The 22,954-nt window shown below is 36.5% G+C and overlaps 3 protein-coding genes and 1 non-coding gene across 5 annotated transcripts; all 4 read right to left on the minus strand.

Annotated features, from left to right (window-relative positions):
* Positions 1-98: 98 nt before the first annotated feature.
* LOC147555034 (uncharacterized) lies at positions 99-2,722 on the minus strand. The gene is made up of 4 exons (XM_086663881.1): positions 1,574-2,722; positions 843-1,050; positions 628-757; positions 99-510 (listed from the first exon to the last, which is right to left on the minus strand). The coding sequence occupies exons 1-4, from the start codon at positions 2,359-2,361 to the stop codon at positions 245-247; spliced, it is 1,392 nt and encodes a 463-aa protein (XP_086520007.1). The 5' UTR covers positions 2,362-2,722; the 3' UTR covers positions 99-244.
* Positions 2,723-4,840: 2,118 nt separating this feature from the next.
* Positions 4,841-4,922, minus strand: TRNAS-UGA (transfer RNA serine (anticodon UGA)). Its single transcript has one exon. It is a non-coding gene; the product is annotated as a tRNA-Ser (tRNA).
* A 64-nt stretch (positions 4,923-4,986) lies between these two features.
* Positions 4,987-8,366, minus strand: LOC147555036 (putative E3 ubiquitin-protein ligase RF4). The gene is made up of 4 exons (XM_086663418.1): positions 8,247-8,366; positions 7,207-7,884; positions 6,016-7,118; positions 4,987-5,629 (listed from the first exon to the last, which is right to left on the minus strand). Exons 2-4 carry the CDS (start codon positions 7,250-7,252, stop codon positions 5,153-5,155), a joined length of 1,626 nt encoding a protein of 541 aa, XP_086519544.1. The 5' UTR covers positions 7,253-7,884; positions 8,247-8,366; the 3' UTR covers positions 4,987-5,152.
* A 576-nt stretch (positions 8,367-8,942) lies between these two features.
* On the minus strand, positions 8,943-22,392 carry LOC147555037 (piezo-type mechanosensitive ion channel homolog). Of its 2 annotated transcripts, none has more exons than XM_086663112.1 (21): positions 21,916-22,392; positions 21,376-21,456; positions 21,028-21,187; positions 20,759-20,916; positions 20,128-20,284; positions 19,834-20,020; positions 19,523-19,638; positions 18,688-18,772; positions 17,962-18,177; positions 17,678-17,855; positions 17,404-17,532; positions 16,893-17,066; positions 16,446-16,682; positions 14,437-15,960; positions 11,806-13,532; positions 11,195-11,590; positions 10,928-11,086; positions 10,321-10,818; positions 9,801-9,942; positions 9,543-9,687; positions 8,943-9,426 (listed from the first exon to the last, which is right to left on the minus strand). In XM_086663112.1, exons 1-21 carry the CDS (start codon positions 21,962-21,964, stop codon positions 9,291-9,293), a joined length of 6,654 nt encoding a protein of 2,217 aa, XP_086519238.1. In that variant the 5' UTR covers positions 21,965-22,392; the 3' UTR covers positions 8,943-9,290. The 2 variants fall into 2 exon arrangements, with proteins under 2 accessions (XP_086519238.1, XP_086519237.1); XM_086663111.1 differs by having other exon boundaries at positions 11,806-14,156.
* Positions 22,393-22,954: the final 562 nt, after the last annotated feature.

The raw sequence follows: 22,954 nt of genomic DNA on the forward strand, positions 1-22,954 counted from the left end.
ACTTCAGTCAGTTTGAAGAAAGGATAAAGAGATGGGCCAATAGGTAGGAGGCCGAAATAGAGCCTTATATGAAGTTCCATGAGATTGAGCTCAAAGTAAATCAAAATATCAAATGTACATATATATAGTAATTACCATTTACTAGTGTATGTGATTATGAACATTTTAAATTGACAATCAAAAGTTTTGCTACAAGAAAATTAATTATAGGCGGAGGAAAAAAAAAATCAAGAAATCACCTTCGTCACTTGTTAATTCTCCATATACCAGATGTACATGACGATCTTGTTATTTTCAATACCTTTTTATTCGTTTTCTTCCTTCGTCTATTAACATTTTCTTGAGCATTGTCATTATCTACCTTAACGATATCGACTTTGACAATGTGGTGATCAGAAGTTCCTTTCGAAGATAGTACTGAGTAAGATCCTGGTACAAATTTATACGGTGAATCTTGTGATGTCAATATATAATCGACCCTTGTTCCATACTTACATGTACCTTGGACATCTGCAATATAAACACAAATAATGAGACATAAGAAGATTATTTTCATGGCTTCCCTTCATGTGGTGTAAGCAGAGTGTAAGAATAAACAAAAGCCGATGGTAGAGATGGTTATCTTACTTTGGCCTTTGGCTATCATAACAACTGATTCGCATTCACCTGCGAAGTCTTTTCCATCTATATATTGCTTTCCTTTTAAGAACTTCATCACCTCAACTTTCGGAGTCGGTTTTCCTATCTCTTCATAGTACTGAAAAAGAGTTTTCGGTTTGTGAGTTCAATAAGAAAAGATACGTTTGTAGCGATATGAAGAAATTTGTGCAGAATGTCTTTACCTTTACTATATCTGACCATCTCTCAGCCGAATAATCAGTTTCGTCCAGCGAATTAAGACCTCCTGCTAAGATATGAGGTCCATCGTTAGCTTGAATAATCGCATTTATCTGTTTCATTCTCCAGTTTTCGTCTAGATGGTCAAGATGTGTGCAATGAAAGTTTACTTCCCCCACTCGAGGAACACTCACTGTCGCTTTCAACACATTCCTGCATCGAATTTTGATCACTAAAAAAGTTCAAGAAGTATACTAGTTTTTAACCAAGAAACAAGTAAATTTTGAAGTATAATGTCATATTGATTCATGGGGAAGACCAGAGACTAAGAAAAAAGCGCAAATTTCGGTAGTGTTTTTTATGGCGAAAGAAACCAACAAAAGACACCAATAATGAAAGTAAATATTTGCACAAAACACAAAAGAGTTATGTGGTCCGGTTGGTGAGATCACAACGAATAAATGACACGACGAGTTTTACTTAAAAACAAGATTACATATATTTCTCAAAGATTTCAGTACTATATTGTAACTCACTAAAACTATATCACTCGGCCGCCTTTAACTCTCTCTCTCTCGAAAATCCTAAAATAGGATACTTAAAGATTTATATTGATGACAACCCTTTATAAGATTAGAACAAATGGTTTCCTGGGTAGCAAATTGGGCTAGATATCTACTCATATTCAAAACACTTTCAACGAGTATTATGTAGGAAAGAAGAGAGAAGTGAGTACCTGAAATCGGAATCATCGAAGATTTTTTGAACTTGCCATTGCTTAATAGGCCATTTTGATAGAATAGCATTTCCATATTCTGGTGCCCAACTCTCTGCAAACACATAATGCATCCCTAAAGCACTTGCTAAATCAGATAGAGGTTTCATCCCTTTCTCTTCCTCTGCTTTCACATCTTGCAAAGCTAAAATATCAGCATCAACTTCTCTTAAAACTTCCAAAATTGTTCTACTAGTACTTGCCAAATTCACACAATACTCTTGACTATTAGGAAGACTCCTACTAGACCTCATGAACAAAGGAGTTTTCTCTTTCAAACTCTTACCCTTTTCGTCGTTTAATTGTCTACTTCGTTCTAACGAAATTTCGTTATCGGGTAGATTAATTGAAACCCTTAACTTCGATTTCGAAAAGGAATTTGAATGTAAAGGTGATTGCTTTAGTATACTCTTTGGTTGATCATTTATAGACTTCGACCGAACTTCGAATTCTCTTGACTTCTTAACCTTCAAAAAATCCTCTTCCCCATAATCAAAATCAATTGAATTCTCAAACTTGGGTATTGCAGGAGCCATGGAAAACATGGCAGCATTGAAAGTTGCTAACCTAATAGGTCTTTCTGCAGATTTAGAAAAACCCATTTCTCCATCAAATTCTTCTTTGAGATGAGTAGTTTGGGTTGATTTTCCAAACTTTCTAATCATGATTTTAGGCTTACAACGACGATGGATAGGCCACCGGAACCTCGAATAAACTCGCCTAAGCTTTTGATTGAGAATACTAAGCATGATAAAGAATTGGGTATCGAAAGAAATTGATTCTAACTTTCTTCATTCTTGGTTGCATAAGAATAATATAGTATTGATGTTTAAAGCTGTCTTTTTTCTTTTATTATTATATGTTCTTTTATGATCAAATAATTAGAGTGAGATTAGTTTAGAGGAAAGGATCTTTTGGAAGTTGATTTTTGCCACTTGGTAATGAAAGAGGGGATGAGAGTAGGTTTTGAGGGTCCAATCATGGACATAAGAAGAGATTGTAAAGAGAGAGAGATAGAGGGAATAAATAAATGTAGAGAGAGAAAGAAGATTTTTTTTGATGAAGGAGAGAGAGAAAGAAGATGGACCCAAAGTTTTCAACTACTCTAGCAAATACCCTAACTACTCTTCAAACCATTTCATGCAAACAAGGATTCTTGATTGAAACGCCACGTAGCTCAAAACCCATAGCATCCAACTACCAAATATAACCCTTATTATGACTTACAAGAGTAGACCTCAATCTCAAAACACTCTCACCCTAAAACATGTTAAGTTGTTGGTTTAAGAATAATTTTGTTTTTCTTTTAAATGCATGTATAGTCTTAAGAGGTAGAGTTTGAACCATATCCCGATAATAAGCCGAGAACTATATGTGTGGCAAGCTCAAGATCATATGGTAAGGTTCATATACGTGGCTTGGTATGTTTAGCACTATTGTTGGTATCCTTTATGACTCAATGAAGCATGGTATGTCTTATGGACAACATGAGCGTAGCTCGTATGGTTGGACACCAAGGTGTCATGTCGCACTATTGGCAAAGCCAAGATGACTAAAAGGTCATCTGTGCTTCCAGATGTTTGGGAAGTTGGTTATATATTAAGAGGGAGCGCATAGCGACACATGGACGCCGAAGTTTTAATTTCTGCATTTCGTCCCGTGTATTTTGAGCATATTATGTCGGGAACCATAATACTTTTTCTCCCGTACTATTCTAGTTGAATTCCGACCAAGTTATCCGACCATATACCTCAATTTAGATTCATCCAATATAGTATTGGGGCCTAGAGTCTTTTTCCTTGTCAAAAAGCCTAGATAGCTAAGTTCTAACTAAGCAAATGAGCAACTTTACTTGGTTTAGGATTGGTACTAGTCTTTCTTTTTCTTTTAAAACTTATTTTCTTATATCTCCTATAATAAAAGCTAAAGGTAAGGGAGACCTTTATGATGATCATACTTTATATACTTTTGGGAAATTTCCAAGTTCCATTACTAAGGAAAAAAAACTCCAATATAAAGATCAAGAAATGGGTCCAAATGGAAATTCATTAGAAACCAACAATCTTAAAAAACCCATCTTCAATTTTGTCATAGATTAGAAAAAAATTTATCATCAACATTGTGGAGGGTGTCTATAGAAGGGTATTTTAGGAAGTTTGACAAAACAACAAAACCCACCATCTTTGTGTGGTTGTCTAATACACATATTATTGGGATGACAAAGATATAATAATTAATAAGTAGAATAAAAAGGTGGTAGTGGTAGAAGGAATATATAGAAGGGGATCCCTTTTCATATTAGCTTTGCCTTTTTGTTTTCTTGAACAAAAGTTAATAAAATAGTTTAATAGGAGAGTTTATATGTGAAAATGGAGCTGGATTTGCTGTAATAAAAGAAAAATGACAAATTTTCATGGGTAGGTATTGAGGGATCTCAGCAAATTTGACAGCTTTTATTTTTTGCCCTAATTTGGAATTTTATGAATGTTGGATTCCTTTTAAATCAATCAATCAAATGTTGGTCTAATGAAAACAAAGAAAAAAGAACCAAACCTTGTGAAATAATAATAGAGTTAGATATCCAAAATCTTACTGTTATAGTGTGAGTTTATCTAGAGTGATAATGTTTTTTTTTTTTTTTCTGCTGGAATCAATCCAAATACATGTAAATTATTTGTTTGGATTTGTGGCTTGATAGTGTTGATGCTTGATTAAGATGAATTCATGGATATACAGATGGATGCCACTTTCACAAGAAAAAAAAAAATCACGAGTACAAAATTTTGAGTGGAAAGACTTTTTTGTTTCGTTTTTCATTTTGTTTTCTTTTGCTGGCAATTTTAAAAAATCTATTCGCTCGCTCTTCCTGTCTTTTCAAAATCTCTCTCCCCTGTCTTTGTGTCCTCCTACTTCTTTGTTATCTCTCTCTATCCGGAGAAGGGGTCTTCTCCCCTGGCCGGACAAAGAGAAAGGGAGCAAGGAGGAGAGAGAAAGTAAAAAATGGTGGTGGACTCTCGTCGGAAAAGGTGGAGATGGTTGTCAAAGAAGAAGTTTTATATCTTAGAAAATTTTCTTGTTTTCTTCAAAAAAATCTAACATGTATATGCCACGACGACTGTTTCAAGGAAACAAGAAAAAATTTCGAGATATAAAATTTACGAGAGAGATAGAAATCAGAGACCCGGGAGAGAGAGAAAGACAAAGGTGGTGGTGGCGAGATATAAAAAACGTCGACAGCAGGGTTCGAACCTGCGCGGGCGAAGCCCAACAGATTTCAAGTCTGTCTCCTTAACCACTCGGACATATCGACCTTTTTGTTATGAAACTGAATGTATAGTAAATAGATATCAAGAAACCCTAATCACATAACATTGTTTAATTTCAAAACCAAATGTCAATAATTGTACTACTAATTTCCCAAAGATTAACCCACAATTCAAATTAAAATTCAGAATCAGATAACAAGAAAGGTTTTTCAACAGAAAAAAAAAAAGATAAGAAAGGTTGGGAGAATATAAGATGGCTAATGCTAAAAACAAGCTAAGAATTACGGACAACAATGCGTTGTTCGATAGGAGTCTTGCACAAAGGGCATTCCTTTATCCCCTGCGTCTCATGAATCTGGTTACACTCTCTGCATATAATTTGATGAGCGCACGGAAGAAAAACCACCGAACGTTCCTCCGCAAAGCAAAAAACACATTCCTTCGCCCGTCCTTTTTCTCCTTTCCACTTAAAAATACTCAACTTGTCCATCAATGGTGATACCTCAGGGAGTTGGATTACTTCTTGGCTAAGCGATTTCGAGCTCATTCCATTCTTTTGTTTCAACTCACATATTTCTTTCTCAAGCTTTTGAATTTCCTCTTTAGCTTTCTTCAATTCTTTTTCTACTTTTTGTTTCATTTGTTTTTCCTTCAACTTTGCCAATACCTCAATTTCCTCTCTTTCTTTTCGAATGGCACTAACTTGTACAAGTAGTTCTTCTTTCACCTCTTCTGCTTCTTTCCTCTTACCCTGTAATCATTTAATCAAACTTTGTGAGAATAGTTTCACCTGTAAAAAAAAAATACAACTTAGAATGTTATATCTAGGTCATCTTTACTCAATGCTAATAGGTTTTGAGTTGGATGCCCACAAACTTAACATATGGTATCAGAGCTAGACTCACACATGAAAGGCCCAACAGTTCAAAAGACACGTGCAAGGCTAAAAACAACGCCACACCTGCTGGGCGCGTTAGAGTAGTTCCACATGGGAGAAGGGTCTTCTCGTCCTCTCCACTTATTGTCAACTGGTTTTGAGTCGGGTCTCAGCAAACTTAACAAACTTCAATATCTTTCGTTTTTACTCACTAAAATTCTTTCGTAACATTTTGAATAGAAGAAATGAAAAAAATTTACCTCCATTTCTTCAAGAACTTGTTTAGCTTCAAGTAGTTCTCGCTCGAGTTGTTCTCGCTTCTGTATACAAGCTCTGAGCTCTATTTCCTCCAAGTTGTTTTGTTTTTCGATAGCTTTAAGCTTGTTCGTAGCTTTCTTCACTCTGTTTTTAGCTGATTTGCAGTTTCCTTCTGACATAAAATCTTTTGTTCCAGCAACCACTATCTCCTCTGACAAATTCGATTGCTCCTCTTCGAGCTTGTTAGTATATTCATCATTCAAATCAATCTGACTAGCAATCTCACTCAGTTTCTTATCGACTTCATATGATTTTTTCAAAAAGGTTTCATCCATTTTCATCTTTCCTTTCATTAAACGCGTCGTTTCTTCCTTTTCTTTCCTTAAAGTCTTGAGTTCTTCAGTGTCTTTCATTAGCCTTCTTATGGTTTCCTTTACCATCCGATTAGCCAACTCTCTCCACTCATCTTTCTTCTTCTCCAATTCCTTGATCCTTGCTAGCGTCTTATCAATGATCTTGTCTTTCTCTTCTTTGGGGATCAACTTTAGTATTTGACGTACTTCATCTTTCTTGTCGTACGACATTAACAATTGTTCTAAATTTTCGTAAGGATTCCGAGGTGAGCTCATTTGAGAGCTCAATATGCATCTCATTGCATCGATCTCGCTTAAAGAACTAGCATTCTTAACAAAGTGTACCATCATTTCAAATAAAAATTCCTTTAGGTCTTCTAAATCCTCAAAAAGTCCTTTTCCTACACTATCAACTTTTACTTCTTTTTCATCATTCCAAAAAGATAAGACAGTATCGACGATATTCGTCACAGGATCCTTCAACCCATAGCTAATGAACCCATATCTTATAACACCTTCTTCAGCAACCGTCTTCTTATAACCCAAGTTTACAATCTTCTTAATTGCGGTTTCGAAAATTTTATGTAATTTGTTTAGGATGAGTTCTTTAAGTTGATCCGGGTTTAGTCGATTAATGCTATTATTATCAATAGATTCATATATTTTCGATATCAGAACTGCAGTTATACTTTTTAAAGCAGTCAGTTCTTCTTGAATTTCATCAATATGGGTTTCAACCATTCCTAATGAAACTGAAAAAGAAAAACAGAGGAATCAATTATTCATCATATTAAAGAAAACGGGAAGAAGAAAAGAAGAATGAATTTGATGAAATTATACCTAATTTGAAGTTTGAGCATGATTCACCATCCTGCAGCAAAGCCATTGAAATAACAAAGAAAATTGTAAAAATTCTAGCTGACTTAGGTGGTTTTTGTTTTTCTAAAAGTCAAATCTGATTTGTCTGAATGGTTGACTCAGGTTGACTTTGTGCCGCTGACTTATCTGACGATTGACAACTGACAACTTTCTCAGACTGATTTTAAGTCAAATTGACTTTGACATAAAATAAGTTTAAATACTCCATCGTCTGAAATGACTATTGTGCCTTTCGTCAAATCAAGTAATCCAATCTCTTACAAGTCAGATTCAGACAAAACAAATTTTAAACGGTAAAAAACCCGCCTTTATGTTATTTTCATAGAATCCATCGTCAAATTTAACAGAAAGTAAAAAGAGGAAGAGACTTACGTAAGTTGGGAATGGTATCGACTGAAAGGCCGATTTAGGATCAAGAAAACAAGTTGGAGGTGTGACTGAATTTGTAGGTTGAATGAACATCCAATTTTCATCTAACATAGTAAGAGTAAATAGGTGAGAACACCTGAAGTACATATCGTCCCTTAACGCATATATCCTTCGTAAAAGATTCGCATCCATAATTTGACCTAATCGATTATTCAGCTTTCTCCTTGTAGTCTTCTTATTTTCGAATCTTTTGATTCATTTATCTATTACCTGTTAAGTACAAGAAATTGTTAAAACGATCTTTTATTTTGGTATAAAATATTCACATATTCGTCGATTCTATTTTACATATAAGAAACTCCTTTTACTTGTACTTGATTAGCTTGATATAACTTCTCCTTTCATTAATAGATATAAAAAGTTTACTTGATTTGAAAATGCAAGCAAAAAGACTTTGTATTTCTTACAAAATCAAAATATCAAATATGCAATGCCCATATACCAACACAAGCTTCTTATCAAAAAAAAAAACACAAGCTAGAGGGAAATCTCAATTTTCTTAATCAAGAATCTTAAAATGAAATTTGTTAGTGAAAGTTGAAAAATCACAAAGAAATAGAGTAGAATTATACCGATCGATTTTGTCTTTGACGAGAGTTGATGTTTTACGGATCGCTTTTTGGCAGCTCAAACTGAAAATCTTGATAAAATTTCCGATCTCTTATACAAGGGAAGAACATAAACGAAAACTTGTAATGGAAATGAGAAGTCTAAGTATTTATAGATGGGCGACACAATCTTTCTGTAGAAAAGATTATAAAATAGAAACTTACAGCGCCCCTGGTAAATAGTAAATTCAAGCAGTCGGATTGTAAAAACCAGCACACAGTTTCAGAGTATCTAAAAAAAGAAATGTCTAGAAGTTTATTTACCGATGAAACACATTTTCTCTTTATAAATTTACTATCTTTTTTTATATGAAGTTTATGATTAAAAAAATCAATTAGAATTTATTTCTTGATTTAAGAAAATAGAGAGTTAATTCCATTTTGCCCCCTTAAAGATTCCAAAATGACCCACTAAAGTGACCAGATCCCAAAATGACCCCTTCTGTATTACTTCATACTGTCAAACTTTTGATCTATTAAAGGAAATCAAATGGTTGGTTTGCGAGCTGTGATTTCATATGCCTGCGAGCCTTAACGGCTACGTGTGATTCAGCTTCTTGACGTATCAACGTAAACTTCCGCGCTTGGCTTTGGAAGTTTATCTGAGTTAGTCAGGCCCAAAATAAACGAGGACAAATAACTGAGAAATACGAAAAAGTGTACACGAGAAGCAACAAATCTTTTCATGAATCAGATATTTTCAAATGGTTTGTCAGAATATAAATGTTATTTCTGTTCTATTTGGTCACAACAAGATGGACTCATATCCAATTATCAGGACCTGACGCTTTGCTTGCTTCAGCACCGGGGCGAGATTTTGCTTTGCTGGGTGAGCGCCTGTATAACCGTTGCTGCTCCATGAGTTAAACCTTGTAAGCTCCTAATGCTGCTAGGGCCGAACGGGCTCTCTCCGATCTATGTTCTTGTTTCAGTGCTGGATGTTAGTCGAACTCCTCGCACCAATAGGCCCAGTACGGCTAGAATAAATGGAGATCGTTGTTTCAGAATCTAGTCAGGTTTCGTGTACTCGAGCAACATGTGAGGAGACCTGTAAATCTTTACCAAGGTCCAGTAAAGAACTTCTTCAACTTCGAGTTCACCTTCAGCTCTTGCTGCATAGATATCCTCACAGATCGCTATTAACCTACACGTAAAAGATAATTCCAAACAAATTTTCACAAGAATATATACCAAGTTCGCAATCTAGTTCAGATACTGTCACTTAAATTAGACTGAAAAAAGGGTACTTATATATATCACCTGTCACAAGATGGAAGATTTTCGAAGGGTATTCTCATCCGAAGGTCTGAACATTGAAGTCTTATGAACCGACCAACGGCTAACACGAAAGAGATGTATAGACCCCAGATACTGAACTTGCTAAGAGTATCACCAAGGATACCTTCTGAAAAATATCAAGGACCGGATAAAGAACCGAAGAAGAAATCAAGAAATTTATTAGCATTAAAGTATATTACCAAATAACCAAATAATGTTGGTTATTGTCGTAAAACTTACGTGGTGTTTCCTCGGATACAATGACAGCCATGGGTCCTGTCAATCCACCACATCCACTAACATTCGATGCATGTATATCATGGAAGGACCACCATTCGGTGCTCCCACGATTCAAAACAAGTTCCCCGCTCACTTGATCTACCTATAAATACAAAAAACAAACATTAGAAGAGTTTGGAAAATCAACAAAGAGGACCTCAAATAAGTTAATAGCATCGGCAATGATGGGAAATCCCTAGCATGGGATACTGTGAGAATAGTCCCACATGGACCAACAAAAGTCTCGTGACCAACCAATTGGTTGAGTTGCGGCACCCACAAACTTAATAATACTAGGCTGAACAACAAGGACTTTCCCCATGTTGTCCAACAAAAAAGACACCGTAATAGGGTCAAAAAAGGCCACGCTTGAGAGGTTGAGAATAATCCCACATGGACAACGGAAGTGTCATGAGTCATGAGCAAGACCTGTCAACTCATTGCCTATTGATTTTGAGTTCAATGCCGAGAAACTCAATACCTCTTGTTCAAGAAGCCGGACATCACCAGAACCAGTAACCCGGAAATATCTTGGATAAACATCATGTATCTTGAAACTGTTAGTAGAACCATTAAGAACTGCTTCAACTTCTGAAGGCCTTCGGGAAGGATCATGAACAACTTCATATCTCACGAGTTCCTTCCCTTTAGGACGATCCCTAGTAAATGCCCAGGAGAAAACAATACGCATCTGCATATCAAAGGACTGAACAAATCTTTGAAGAACTATAGGAGGAACAAGCCATACACTACTTGCATCAGTTTGGCAACATATAAGTTGGATATCATCTACATTATACGCGTTTAGATAACCTCGAGGATCTAGATCAACATCCACGTCAACATCTTCCCACGAAATTTTTTTGCACAGTGTGGTTTTATACATTATCAGCCTTCCACCGTTTGTTTTAATATCAATTTGAACGCTAGCATCTTTAATCGGATTGGCAATGTTTGTCGGGTTACCGCTGCTATACATCTGTGATTGAAATGATATCAGAGTTCATCCTCTTCTAAAAGTCCAGGAAACAACAAATCGAATTCGACATTTATTTTTCATGTTTAAAGACTGTTCTCAAGTCTCTTACCAACATCGGAGCCCAGATTACACAGATCAATACGAAGAATAGACAGATTCCACTGCAGCACTTGGTCATCTTTGTTTGTCTCTGTCCTTGTTGATGTTTAGCTCTATTTAGATTAGCATCGCATTTGACAAGATACAAGCTAGCATGGATATCCTCCAACTAAGCAGAAATCAAAATATCAAACCTCGAAGAACACTTCTCATGTGAATTATAAATCAAAATTCTTGTTCGTGTTTAAAAGAAAGCTATAAGCTACATAAGAATTACCTTCAGCCAATCATACATTGTCAAAGATGTCGTTGTGCATGACCAGTCAAGTACACATCTTAGTTCATAAAGGAAAGGGAGGGCACGGTAAAGTCTGAAACCCAAATAATTGATCTGTGACACCTTACTTGTCAAGAACTGCCGATATAATGTACTTCTATGGGGAACCCCATATCGGATTTGTATGGCTTGTAGAGCTAGAGAAACTGCCTTAGTGAGAAAGATGGCACGAAGAGCTAATTGTCCCGCATGTATGTGTGAAGGGTCGATCGACCAAGCATACTCAGTGATTGTGTATGTGAAGAGGATGAGATTCAAAAGATAGAAAACAACTTTTCCAATGGGGAAGGAACATAAGTAAATAACGCGATCAAGCACAATCAAGAAAAAGATTACCTGCACAAAAATGGAAGTCATCTTAGGGAGCTAAGAAAGTTCTTGTATTTTGAAGCCAAGAATGAAATTTCGGTTTTGGTGGAAATTTCGTTAGTCATGGAAATGGAAATATTTCTGTCGAAATAATATTTGGGTCATTTCGAACGAAATATTTCGAAATTTAATTCCTTGTTTTGAAGAAGGCGGGAACAATAAAAGGCCGAAAGTAAGCTTACCATTAAGATGAATACAAACTCCTTTGGGAATTGATCTTCAAGTTGGTACACCTCTAGAAATTCGCTATTGTGTTTTATGACAGATTGGTAGAAAATGGCAACCAAAAAGAAGACAGTCAAATCTGCACAAAAAATGCAAGCATACAGATCAAGTTCTCTTTTGCCTCCCCCAATTATGGAGATTATTGGGTAGGGAAATCCAATTTCATCGACTAAACCTACACGTTCAGCTTTTATAATCTCCTTCGCCACATCAATTGCTGGAGTTAGTGACTTATACAGATCTGTTGGAGAGCAATTTGTCTGATTGGAAGCATATACAACCTCGAGAACTGTCAAGGCTAATTTTGGATTTTCTTGACTTCTTTCAATGCTTTGAATCCGAACCCGACTTGAAGAACTGCACAGATCAGGGTTCTTTTCCTTGCATCTCTCACCGTGAACGATTTTAAGCAACTTGTTTAAGCCTGACTCGATCCGCTGCGGCTGAATTCCATCATCCGGCCACTCATTAACTACCATTGAGATCTGTACAAAGTAAGGTGGAGTTTCTGCTCCATGGGTCAGCGATTTCCAGTACCTGGAGAATGTTCTAACCATTGTTCGGACGGAATTTCTTAGCATTATAAACAGACTCTCTGCTCTCTCTGTCCGACTAGGTTTCTCGATCACGTCTTCGTTACGGCTATTGCCTTTTCTATAAAATTTGAATTCCATAACAGATATCCATTCACCATCTTTCACATTAATAGAGCACTGCAAGAGAGTAAACACATACGCCAGAAAGAGCGGTAATGTCCTTACCACAAAAGAAGAAACGATTTTTTGATTCGCAAATCCTAATTTATGCAGTAACTCCCAATGTATTTCTAACTCCCAGTGTTGAATGATAATTTGATAGAGGTAGAGTAGTAAAATATAAACCTCGGTGTACATTAGCATAATTACCCAGAAAGTGTAACTTGGACCAGTATTTACACAGAGAGCGTATAAGAAGACTGCGGCTAAATAGACCATAGAAAGCAAACTGAAGTTCCAGACAAAGACAAGAACAAAGAAACAGTAACATACAGCGTCATTATTCCATCGCATCTGAGCCCATATGTAATGGAAGACCCTCCCGATTCGCCTGCTTGCAGCTTCAGATGCCGCCCTTTCACTATCTGATTGGACGGGAGATGATTGATCCAACCGGTGAAAACTCCTTTTCTGTCTCTCTGTCTCGTCGTCTGAAGAGGAGATTTCAATCGTTTCTGAATCTCCGTCAGCTATGTTCAATAAGCTTACAAGATTAGTAACTGCCTGATTCCCCAGAAGTTGTACCTGAGATACACTATCACCTAGCAACTGTACAGCAGAAGTAAATGGACTTTCCATGTTGGTAAGCAAATCTTGTGTTTCGAAGTGAAACAAAGAATCTAACTTATAATCCAAGTCTTTCTTCCGATTGATGATTTTCTTTTCACCTGGAATTTCCGTCTCCTTTTTTTCATTTAAAGAAGAGTTTCTTCTTCTGAGGCCTTCAGTTTCTGGAGAGCAATTAGCACAGTTTCTTGTTGAGTTCATGCCGTGGAGCTGGATCTGAAGGTTGAGCATCTCGGATTTCATTTTCTCGACTTGCAAGTTACGCTGACGTTTCTTTTCCTCGGACTTGCGGATATGCCGCAGTTGCTCCGTTTTCCATGCAGCTTTCTTCTCTTGTTCACGAACTATTGCATCAATTTGCTCTGCCTCAATATATCGAGAAGCGTAATCAAATTCTTGGGAGGAAAACATGTACGATTGAAGCGAGACTAGCATAAAGATGATAATCTCAACCAATGCAGATCTTGATGTTACACGAAACCCGTAATCATATTTATAAAATCCAACCATCTCATACATACGACCTATTTCTTTATACTTCTCTTCACTGGCATTACCCAGAAAAGGAGACTGATAGGCGAGAGAAAGAACGATAAGAGCGAAATTATACATACGCAGATACTTAAAGATTTGATTTTTCTTCTTTAGAATTTCAAGCCTCAACCGAAAGAAAATCAGAGCGAAAGCAAGATAACCAAGATGTAAAATGTCATACTCAAGGGTCCCAGTAACTAATATCAAGGCGAGCACAATATCCAATAAATGACAGTAAGTGTAAAGTCTCACGTAGTCAAAAAATGTCCATAAGCTCCTAGTTTCGAACGAAAGATCTTTCCAAACTAATGCACTTCTAAATTGAGACATCATTTGATGAAATTTATGTGATCCTGACAATCTGGCACATCGATCAGCACGGAGTTTGAAGCATGCAAGCATAAAAACAATATAGTAGCTTATAAGCATTTGGGGATCGTCGACTATAATTCCTACAGTAGCATAATACCACAACTTAGTAAGTAGAGATATTGTTATACTTTCTGGATTATGAAATTGATTACGATTTAGGAGACACCATACAAGGATGTCAACTTTAATCCTAAACATCTGATTCACTTTAATAACTCGTGAAATCAAAGTTATATTATGGAAGAGCCATTTGAAGAGTTGATCATTTCTCGCCCTAAATGAAGCTGGTGTTACTCATCAATGGAAAAGGTAAACAAATAACATAATAAGCATCAGTTTTTGAAAGAATCGCAAAAGTACCTAGCCAGCAGCTTTTGCAATAGTTGAAATGCATAATCGAGCTTGCCCAGCAGTCGTGGCAATGCACTTTTGTCTCACTCGGCACATGTTGGTCCCGAGATGTTAGATCCTTCCATATGGCCAAGTACTCAAGTGTAAGAATAGAGGCAAATGTAAAGACGAAAATGGGCCACAATTTACGTAAAAGATGACGACCCAGAAGAACACAAGCAGCAAGAGATACAATATAAAGCATAGAAATTATATTTAAGACGGCAAAGCTGGCAAAAAGTAAACCGATCATGTTTATCTCAAGGCCAAAGAGGTTGAAAGCGTTCTCAGTCCAGAACTTCATGTATACTTTTAATGTCGTCTTTTGCATTTCAAACCTCTCCTTTCTAGAAGCAAGAATTTGATTCTTAGTCCACTTCTTAGTCTCTTCATAGTTTTCCCGCATATTACTCTCGAAGCTTCCTATTGTAGAAGGTGCAGTATCTTGTCTAGTATACCTGCCAAAGCTAAAGGATGACCTCAGTTTGCTCATAGGATCTCTAGTTTTCTCAGAGAATAAACTCTCATTCATCAGAAGCGTATTTTCCTCCGTAAACATGGAAATATCATATAAAGTATCTTCTCTTGAGAGAAACAATGGACAAGGCTCTTCCCATTTTTCTGTACTTACCAGAGCAATTGGCATCGTTTTCAACCAATGGAAGACATTGTATTGAAGAGTACATGCAACTATCACGAGAATTTTTCCTCTGAAACCCAACTCCAAACCCCAGAACCCAGGATTGAACACTTGAAAACCCAGGGAAGTCAACGGAGTAGTCTGTTTTGGATCAGGAAACATCTCAGTTTGCTCACCCCACATCTGATAAAGGTACTCAGCTATCACTAGTAGTCCTGTGTAAACTAGGAAAATTTTGGCTGGCAAGCGAGAAGCTTTGGGTAAAGTCGAACAGATAATAAGCCCAAGGAGATATAAAAAGCCAAACACACTGATCGGAGATACCGATGCATAGAATACAGCAACATACAAAATCTTTTCGTTGTGCCATATCAGAAGACGTCTGATAAACCCCAGTAATCCAGTTTGCGATAGCCCGGGATCAATTTCTCGGTTATATCTGTTCTGTCTCCTTTCATAGCTATAAAGTTGCATTACAAGTAGAACAATTAGAGGTTCCTTAATATTTTCCAGCAATGATGCTTCAGGATTATAGCCCAAATCAGCACATATGTCAATGATTCCTGCCAGCCATGCCGTAAAGCTGGAGAAGATGCTCAAGCTGTAAATGAATAGAAACACTAAAATAGCATACACTTTTAAGGGAAACCATAAACGTCTTCTTGTTGCCTCTACAAGTTGTCTCCCAGTTATCCAAAGTAGAAGGAAGAAAAGGTAACCAAATGATATATAGTTGGGCTTCATACGGTACACTGTGATGAGAATTGTCAAAAACGAAATGTAAGTCCCATAAGAGCGGTAAGCGGATAAAAACATCTGACTTATTGCAGCGAGATATGTTGCTAGTCTCCTCTCTGAAAGAACACATGAACGAGAATGAGAAATCTCCTGTATGGAATTAACTTGGATTGCTTAATCATGTAAGTAATGTAAATGCAGATGCAAACCTTGTGGCATGTGGGTAAATAAAACTCCGTTTTCAAGAATAGGAAATTGAGTCGAAGACCCAATTTCTTGTTGGACTTGGTCAAAAAAGACATGTCAATGTTTTTCTAGGGTTGGGCTCATTTTACATACTATCTGCAAACTCACTCAGTACAAACCAGTACAAACCTTACATAGGGAGCTGAAGCCTAAAAAAAGATTGATGGATTTTTTTTTTACGAAAGAATATTTGGCCTAGGAAGTTTCGGCCAATTTTCTCCTTATACAATAAATTTTGTCATTTTTAGATAAATATGCTGACAGCTGACCTATTGTCAGAAAGAGTATTTGTTTCCCATCTCTACTAAAATCAATTGTGGATGCAGTATTTTTTAACTGGGAATGCAGTATTTACCATATGACGATCTACTGGGATGGCTCCCACCAACTGTTTTGGATGCAAAGACTGAAAGTAGAACTGATTTGTTCAAACCAGCTCTCAAGATGCTAAACCCCACAGGAGTGCAAGGCATGTGCTTCACAATTGCCGAGAAGGAGAAAAGCATTTCAAACCCGTGATGATGAATCACACAGAAGCACAAAAGTGCAGCTATTGGCAAGAAATCCCAAAAAGTAGGAGGGTCCAGGAGACCTGCATCAATTAGGAATAAGTGCACACAATTAAACAAGACAAAACCAGAGTTAAAGACAGCTTCAGATGAACTTCTCGCAAAAATGGTAGATCCTTTCTTTCAGTTTATTTCTTATAATTTCATACAAAAAATGAATCGTCGTACCAGTTTAAACCTACATGTGAAGATATACAGGATTTAACAATGAAAGAGCAGACAAAATCGCATACCTAACTGTGAGAGAATTTCCATGGAGAAAGATCCTCTTTCCTCCAGAGTACTGGAGATAAGAGTAAGCTGAAGGATGTACAATAGAGCGAAATGTACCTCGCATAGAATTATTAGGGATTGGCGTATGTTTCTATTGATATTGGGGCTCAAGAGAAACATCATAAAGAAAACCACTGAAACATAAAAGTTATTGGCAAACATTAGTAAATGCTGCAGAATTCTCACCATATATAGTTAATAAGTTGCATATTGAAAAGCTATTATATTATGAACCACACTAAAATTCCCTGAAACTCATTTTCCTTTTAGCATTAGTCAGCGGAACAACAGACCCGACTCAAAGACAAGAATAGGAAACCTCTCAGAACTTGTGGCATACTAATACCAATTGTTCATTAGCGGATTTTGAAGGTACACTAATCACCAACATACACAAGCTTATCTGACGAAGATCAAACAACCAAATAATTCAAAAACCATCTAAACTGAGTAAAGTCGGACTGTACATACAGTAGGCAGCATGGATAAGTCCAGGTTTAATTGACAGAGAAAATATTAGTGCCAGAGTGACAGCACGGGAGCTTCTCCGCAATCCCCATGCAATTGTAGCGATGATCAGTACCTTGGTCTCTTCTCCCTCTGAAATTCTAGCAAAAAGTCAAATGTATGAATATACAACCGAATGATCCGCACAAAGTGTGCGATCAATAAAAATAGAATTCGTAGCAGATACATCACAACTTAAATAATCCACCAGGAGCCATTTCAAGTTTTAAGTCATCACCTTCTATGTTAAGCTCTCCATTGGAAGGTCGGGTATCCACGTCGGACAAGTACATAAAGACAGTATTATTCACTAGATTACCGATCGCAACAAGAATTCCAAGACAAAATTGTGCAAGTAGGAAAAATCCCGGAATTGGATAATGCCAGAAACCAATTGTTTCCCAAGTCTCCATGTCCTGCAATTAAAGTTCCATAAGAAGTTCACAACCCTATTGAATCATTGATCACTTCTATTAAATGTAGCTACTAAATTTCCCCTAACCTAGAAGACTAGAGTAGTACCTCCCAAAACTCCTTATTCAGGAAAGTAAATGCCACATTGAAGACGTAGGTGCTCGTAGCCCACAAGAGAATAAAGACAAGAAGCAACCCATTTAAATGGTGCAGTTGAAAGAATGTGGGGAAGGCATATAGAACGTAGCCCACATACACGAGTAACCAAAATGCACATATACTTGTAAAATAGAAACTCCAAACAGAAAGAGCAATCAGCGAAACCTGTAGTATTTAACACTGCAAATTTTACACATAAGCTAAACATAAAAGTACTAAGAGAAACTGCTATAAAATCAATTACACAAGTAGTGAACAGTAAGGAATAAAATTTTCGAAATATTTTGGTCGAAATGAGAGAAATATTTCCATTTCCAGGCCTACCAAAATTTCCATTGAAACCAAAATTTAACTAAGTTTGTCTTAACAATGCATTGTCAAAGAAATAAATTTGAAATATTTCGGTCCAAATGAGTGAAATATTTCCATTTCCCCGAAACCGAAATCTCATTCCTTGTTGAACAGTATTGTTAATTAGTATACAATATGTTCCTCTTCTTCGGAAAAAGATATTCCCCTCCACAAATCTTTGTTTGGTATGCCAAACTTATACGACACAACTCAGGGGGCCTATATCTTTTAATGGAAGGAGCCAGAACCTATGTCCAATTTGAAAAAAAAGGTATGCCTCTATTACTCAAAAAACTAAAGATTAAATTGTCATGAAATGCCTACCGGGAAACCGTATGTAAAGAAATTGATGCTAAAAGTTCGAAAAACTGCTCCCCTTAATAGCATATTGGTGTGTCTTACACCTGATCTGTAAATCATCACAAAGAAATTCAGTAAACTTTAGCAAGGTACGATGAAATCTTGCAAATAAGGCTCCAAAATACAAAACTGAAATAAGTTGACCAAAATGAATAAGATGCAACCTGATACCTTGGAGCACATTCCTTATGCCATTTTAGTCACTCGGGGTTAACCAAATTCCATCTAACTCTCCAGTAGGACACACAGTCTATAGTTTTAATTGGTTGGATCGTGTTGTTCTTCCCAAAATAGGACATAAAACAACTTAAAATAATAATCACTTTAAAGATTTGTTTCCCGTATTTGGTCGTTCTTGTGGCGGGTTGGCATATCGTGGGTCGTTTCACGCGTTGTGCCGTGCACGGTCCGTGGCAGGCTGGGTGAAACATAGCTTGTGTCCTAAAGTCCAACCACGACATGCCCTGTTTAACCCATGGCGAGTCGATACGGCACAACCAGACACAGGTCGTGCCGTGAAGAGATGGACATAAATAAGAAATCTTGAGCAACTTATTGACCTTGGAATAAGGTCCCGAAGAAGTGTTCTCTTAGCTTTGTTTTATTTGTACAAATATAGTAATTTCATGATACATATGCAAAGTCGATGGCCTTTAGATACTTAACCTCAACCGTTTCCTTTTTATCAACGTAAACAGATTTTGTTGCTTTAGTTAATTTACACTGTCAGAAGTCTCTTAGTTGATCCTATTTGCTGAGTACAAATAAGATAAAAACGATAGATGAATCCAGGAAAAACCTTGATTCACGAATGAAAAACGAATGTCTTGATGGAAGAAGTTGCTCTGTCAAGCTGCTGTTTTCTGTGGTCATAATAAAATCCATTTCCACAAGGTCGCACTTGACGGTGGATAACTGTTAGAGAGGAAAACAATTATAACTTGTCAAGAACAAATAAGATGCATGGGTAAGGTAACGAAAGAGGCATCGAGATGTTCATCTTTCAAGCCAAGAGACACTGACAAAACTAACCTAATTACAATATTTTGACATACCAAAATCTCATGAAACCTATGAACAAAAATAAGGACATCACAACCAGATACATACCATTAAGTAGAAAATAAGAAGAGATGCACAAAAAGAGATTTCCGGCCAATCTGTGGATGCAGATATTTTGTACAGCCCAATAAAGCCCGCTAATGTTTGGAACATAACTGGGAATTCCACAGGGAGTTGGTATATATATAGTATAACGAGATTGAATGCTGCATATACTAAAAGATGCCTCCACCACCTTCCAAACCATCCACATTTAAAGTAAGCAACGGAATGAACCAAGAATAAATTAAAGCGAATAAAGATCAAACTATCTGGAGTAGGAAAAAAAATCAAAGCACCTACCGAAAGAGGCCCAAAAAGTTGCTTGTGAGAGACCAATCAACCAAACCAACACAGCTACATATAAAGAACGGTAGAGAAATCCAGGATGGGTGACTGATACCAACAACCAGCTGAATGGCAGGCAAATATAAGCAGCAGCCGACCCTGAGATGAGAACCTTCCACATAGGATGATAAGAAATATTTCAAATCAGTAACGAAAGTTAAAGTTTCAAGATGATTATCATAAATAAAGTGTAATTTAAGTGTTTACGACTTAGTACATCTCAACCGTCATTAAACTGATAAAAGATATAACAAGACAGGAGACTCCAAACTATAGATGTCTTCTGGACTCGGCCACATGGTAGTATTGGTTTAATTAGTGAGAGCAAATTCATAAATGTTGACAAGTTTGTCGCGAGTTACAAGATTTGGTTCCACCAGTATGGCTTGAAAATCTCGCATGAGAGCGTCGCAGTAAATCATGTTCTTTAGGTGATTAACGAGGGCACACCAACCGAAACCTATTGTTTGGAAGTAGTTATTCTGAAATCAATATATCCACTGGATCTTTTTGTGATAAAAAAACATTCCACTTACTAAACTTATTTCAATCCAAAATGTTGAAGGGTTTGAATAACTAGACAAACCTAAACGCTCAATAGATGATGAGAAATGCCCCCAACAAGACCCTTTCCGTGAAACCAGACCAAGTCTACTGCCGTGGATATGAAGTAACGAAACAATTGCCACCAATAGTTGTACACACATAGAATAAACTATGGATGAAGACCCCCAAGGGTGGACCCTGCAAAAAATTCTACTTTAATATGCACAAAGTGTTCTCTTCATAATGCAAGCATATTACTAATGAAAACGACTATCTCGTTAAGGAAATAGATAAGGCACATGAATTTACCTAACAAATCCAACTAGCTTTGCCCACCATGCTTCCGTTATACCACAATCCTCGCCCTCAATAGACCAAATTGTAAGGAATATCACTTGTGATAGGGTAGCTAGTAGAGAAAAGATAATAATATAGAATAACGTAGTCTCGTGCTTATGACCACATACTCCTGTAAAATTATCAATTACATTATAGGCGAGAAAGACCATCTTCATTACTTGTTATTACAGACAAACAAAAACTTAGGTACACAAACCCCAAAAAGAAAAATTGATAAGTAGCAATGTCGGCATAGATCATCAAACCGCTATATGTGAAGAATGTGGAAAGAAAAAGAAGGAATCCATTAAAGTTTACCTGTTTTGGGAGCATAAAATTGAATCGTAAGAAAAACCAACATTTCGACAAAAGATATCAAACTCCAGTTGAGTAAAGCAGCTGCAAGAGACAAAAGATATGCTAGTGGTTACTAATCCTAATCATCCATAGCAACTTCGCTTTCGATTTTATATCTTATACTAAGAAACTGAAATACCAACAGATCTTACATGGTTATAATATGATTACTATAAACCTTATTGCCATGAGTTACTAAATATTAGAATCTTCATGTTAAACCTTATACCAAATAGATCGCCCTTCTCCCATGTGGAACTATTCGCACACGCTCCTCAAGTGTGGGGTAGCTCTGATAGGATGTTAAATCATCCAACTCAAAACCAATTGCTAATGAGTCGAGAAGACCTAGACATTATATTCTTGGTTACTAAATCACCCTTCTGTCATGTGGGATCATTCTCGCAATAACTAAAATCAGGTCTAAGAAAACAACTAAAACTAGAGAAAATCAACTTATAAATGAGAATTTAATAATCAACTTGGAAACTAGTTTCTTACCTGTTAAAAGCAATAGAGGCAAAAGAAACCCTCCAAGGAAGTTCCCCATTATGACCTCTCTCTCTTTCTATCTCCTTACAATCTTCACAATCTCATGTTTTTCATAACCATCGCCACCAAATCTCCCAGATTAATGGATGAACTCTCAACCATCTCTAAGAAAAACAAATACCCATCTCTAAAAATCACCAAAACCTTTTCCTTATCATTTCATGATAGATTAGAAAAAACAGAAATTCCTTAATGGGTTTCATTGATTTCGATTAAAAAGTTCAGAAAAAAACAGAAATTCATCCTGGGAAAATCACAAAACACATAATTTATTGTCTACCAATGCAGAGTTTTTTTTTCCATGGGTAATTTTTTTTTTGTGATAAAAGGTGATCAAGGTAATTTTGGTATTAGGATGCAGTAATCCGTGTTTTATTAACTACTTTCGTTAATCACTTTTGTGTTTTTCTTTTTGTTGGAATTGTTAGCAAGTAAAAGGGGAATTGAATAGTTGGTCCATATAGTGGTACATATTTAATTATTTATGCAATAATCCTTGTGTCTACATATTTTAAAACAATCTCACATCACTGGGAGACGAAGCTCCGCCAACAACTCTTGGTTGAAATGGTAAGAGATTTAGTCTTCCACCCTAAAAGTCAAGAGTTCGAGGCACGTTGACACTTTCACAAAAAAAAAATTCACTCTCGTTAGCACTCTTATTGAAACATTATAAAGTTTTAAATAATTGAAGTGTCAGAGCAAACGATATCGGTAACAACAGAAAAGTAAATTTGTACAATCTTATAAAACTTTGTTAGCAAAATAGTTTCTGTTGTGATATGATCTTAGGAAGTTATGTTATAGAGCGATTTTCAATTAGTGAGAGACAAAATGTGATGCCGTTTTTAACGAATTAAACACTTTTTTCGCATTTTAGAAACGTGAGACCCTGAAACAAACAAACGATATCACTAGCAGCACAGAAGGCTAGTATGCACACATCTGTAAAATATTATCAGCGAGATAGTCTCTTATTTGGTCTTGG

Source organism: Eschscholzia californica, unplaced genomic scaffold, assembly GCF_041429995.1.
Source record: "Eschscholzia californica isolate CP2 unplaced genomic scaffold, dmEscCali1.0.p SCAF_2, whole genome shotgun sequence".
Taxonomy (NCBI): domain Eukaryota; kingdom Viridiplantae; phylum Streptophyta; class Magnoliopsida; order Ranunculales; family Papaveraceae; genus Eschscholzia; species Eschscholzia californica.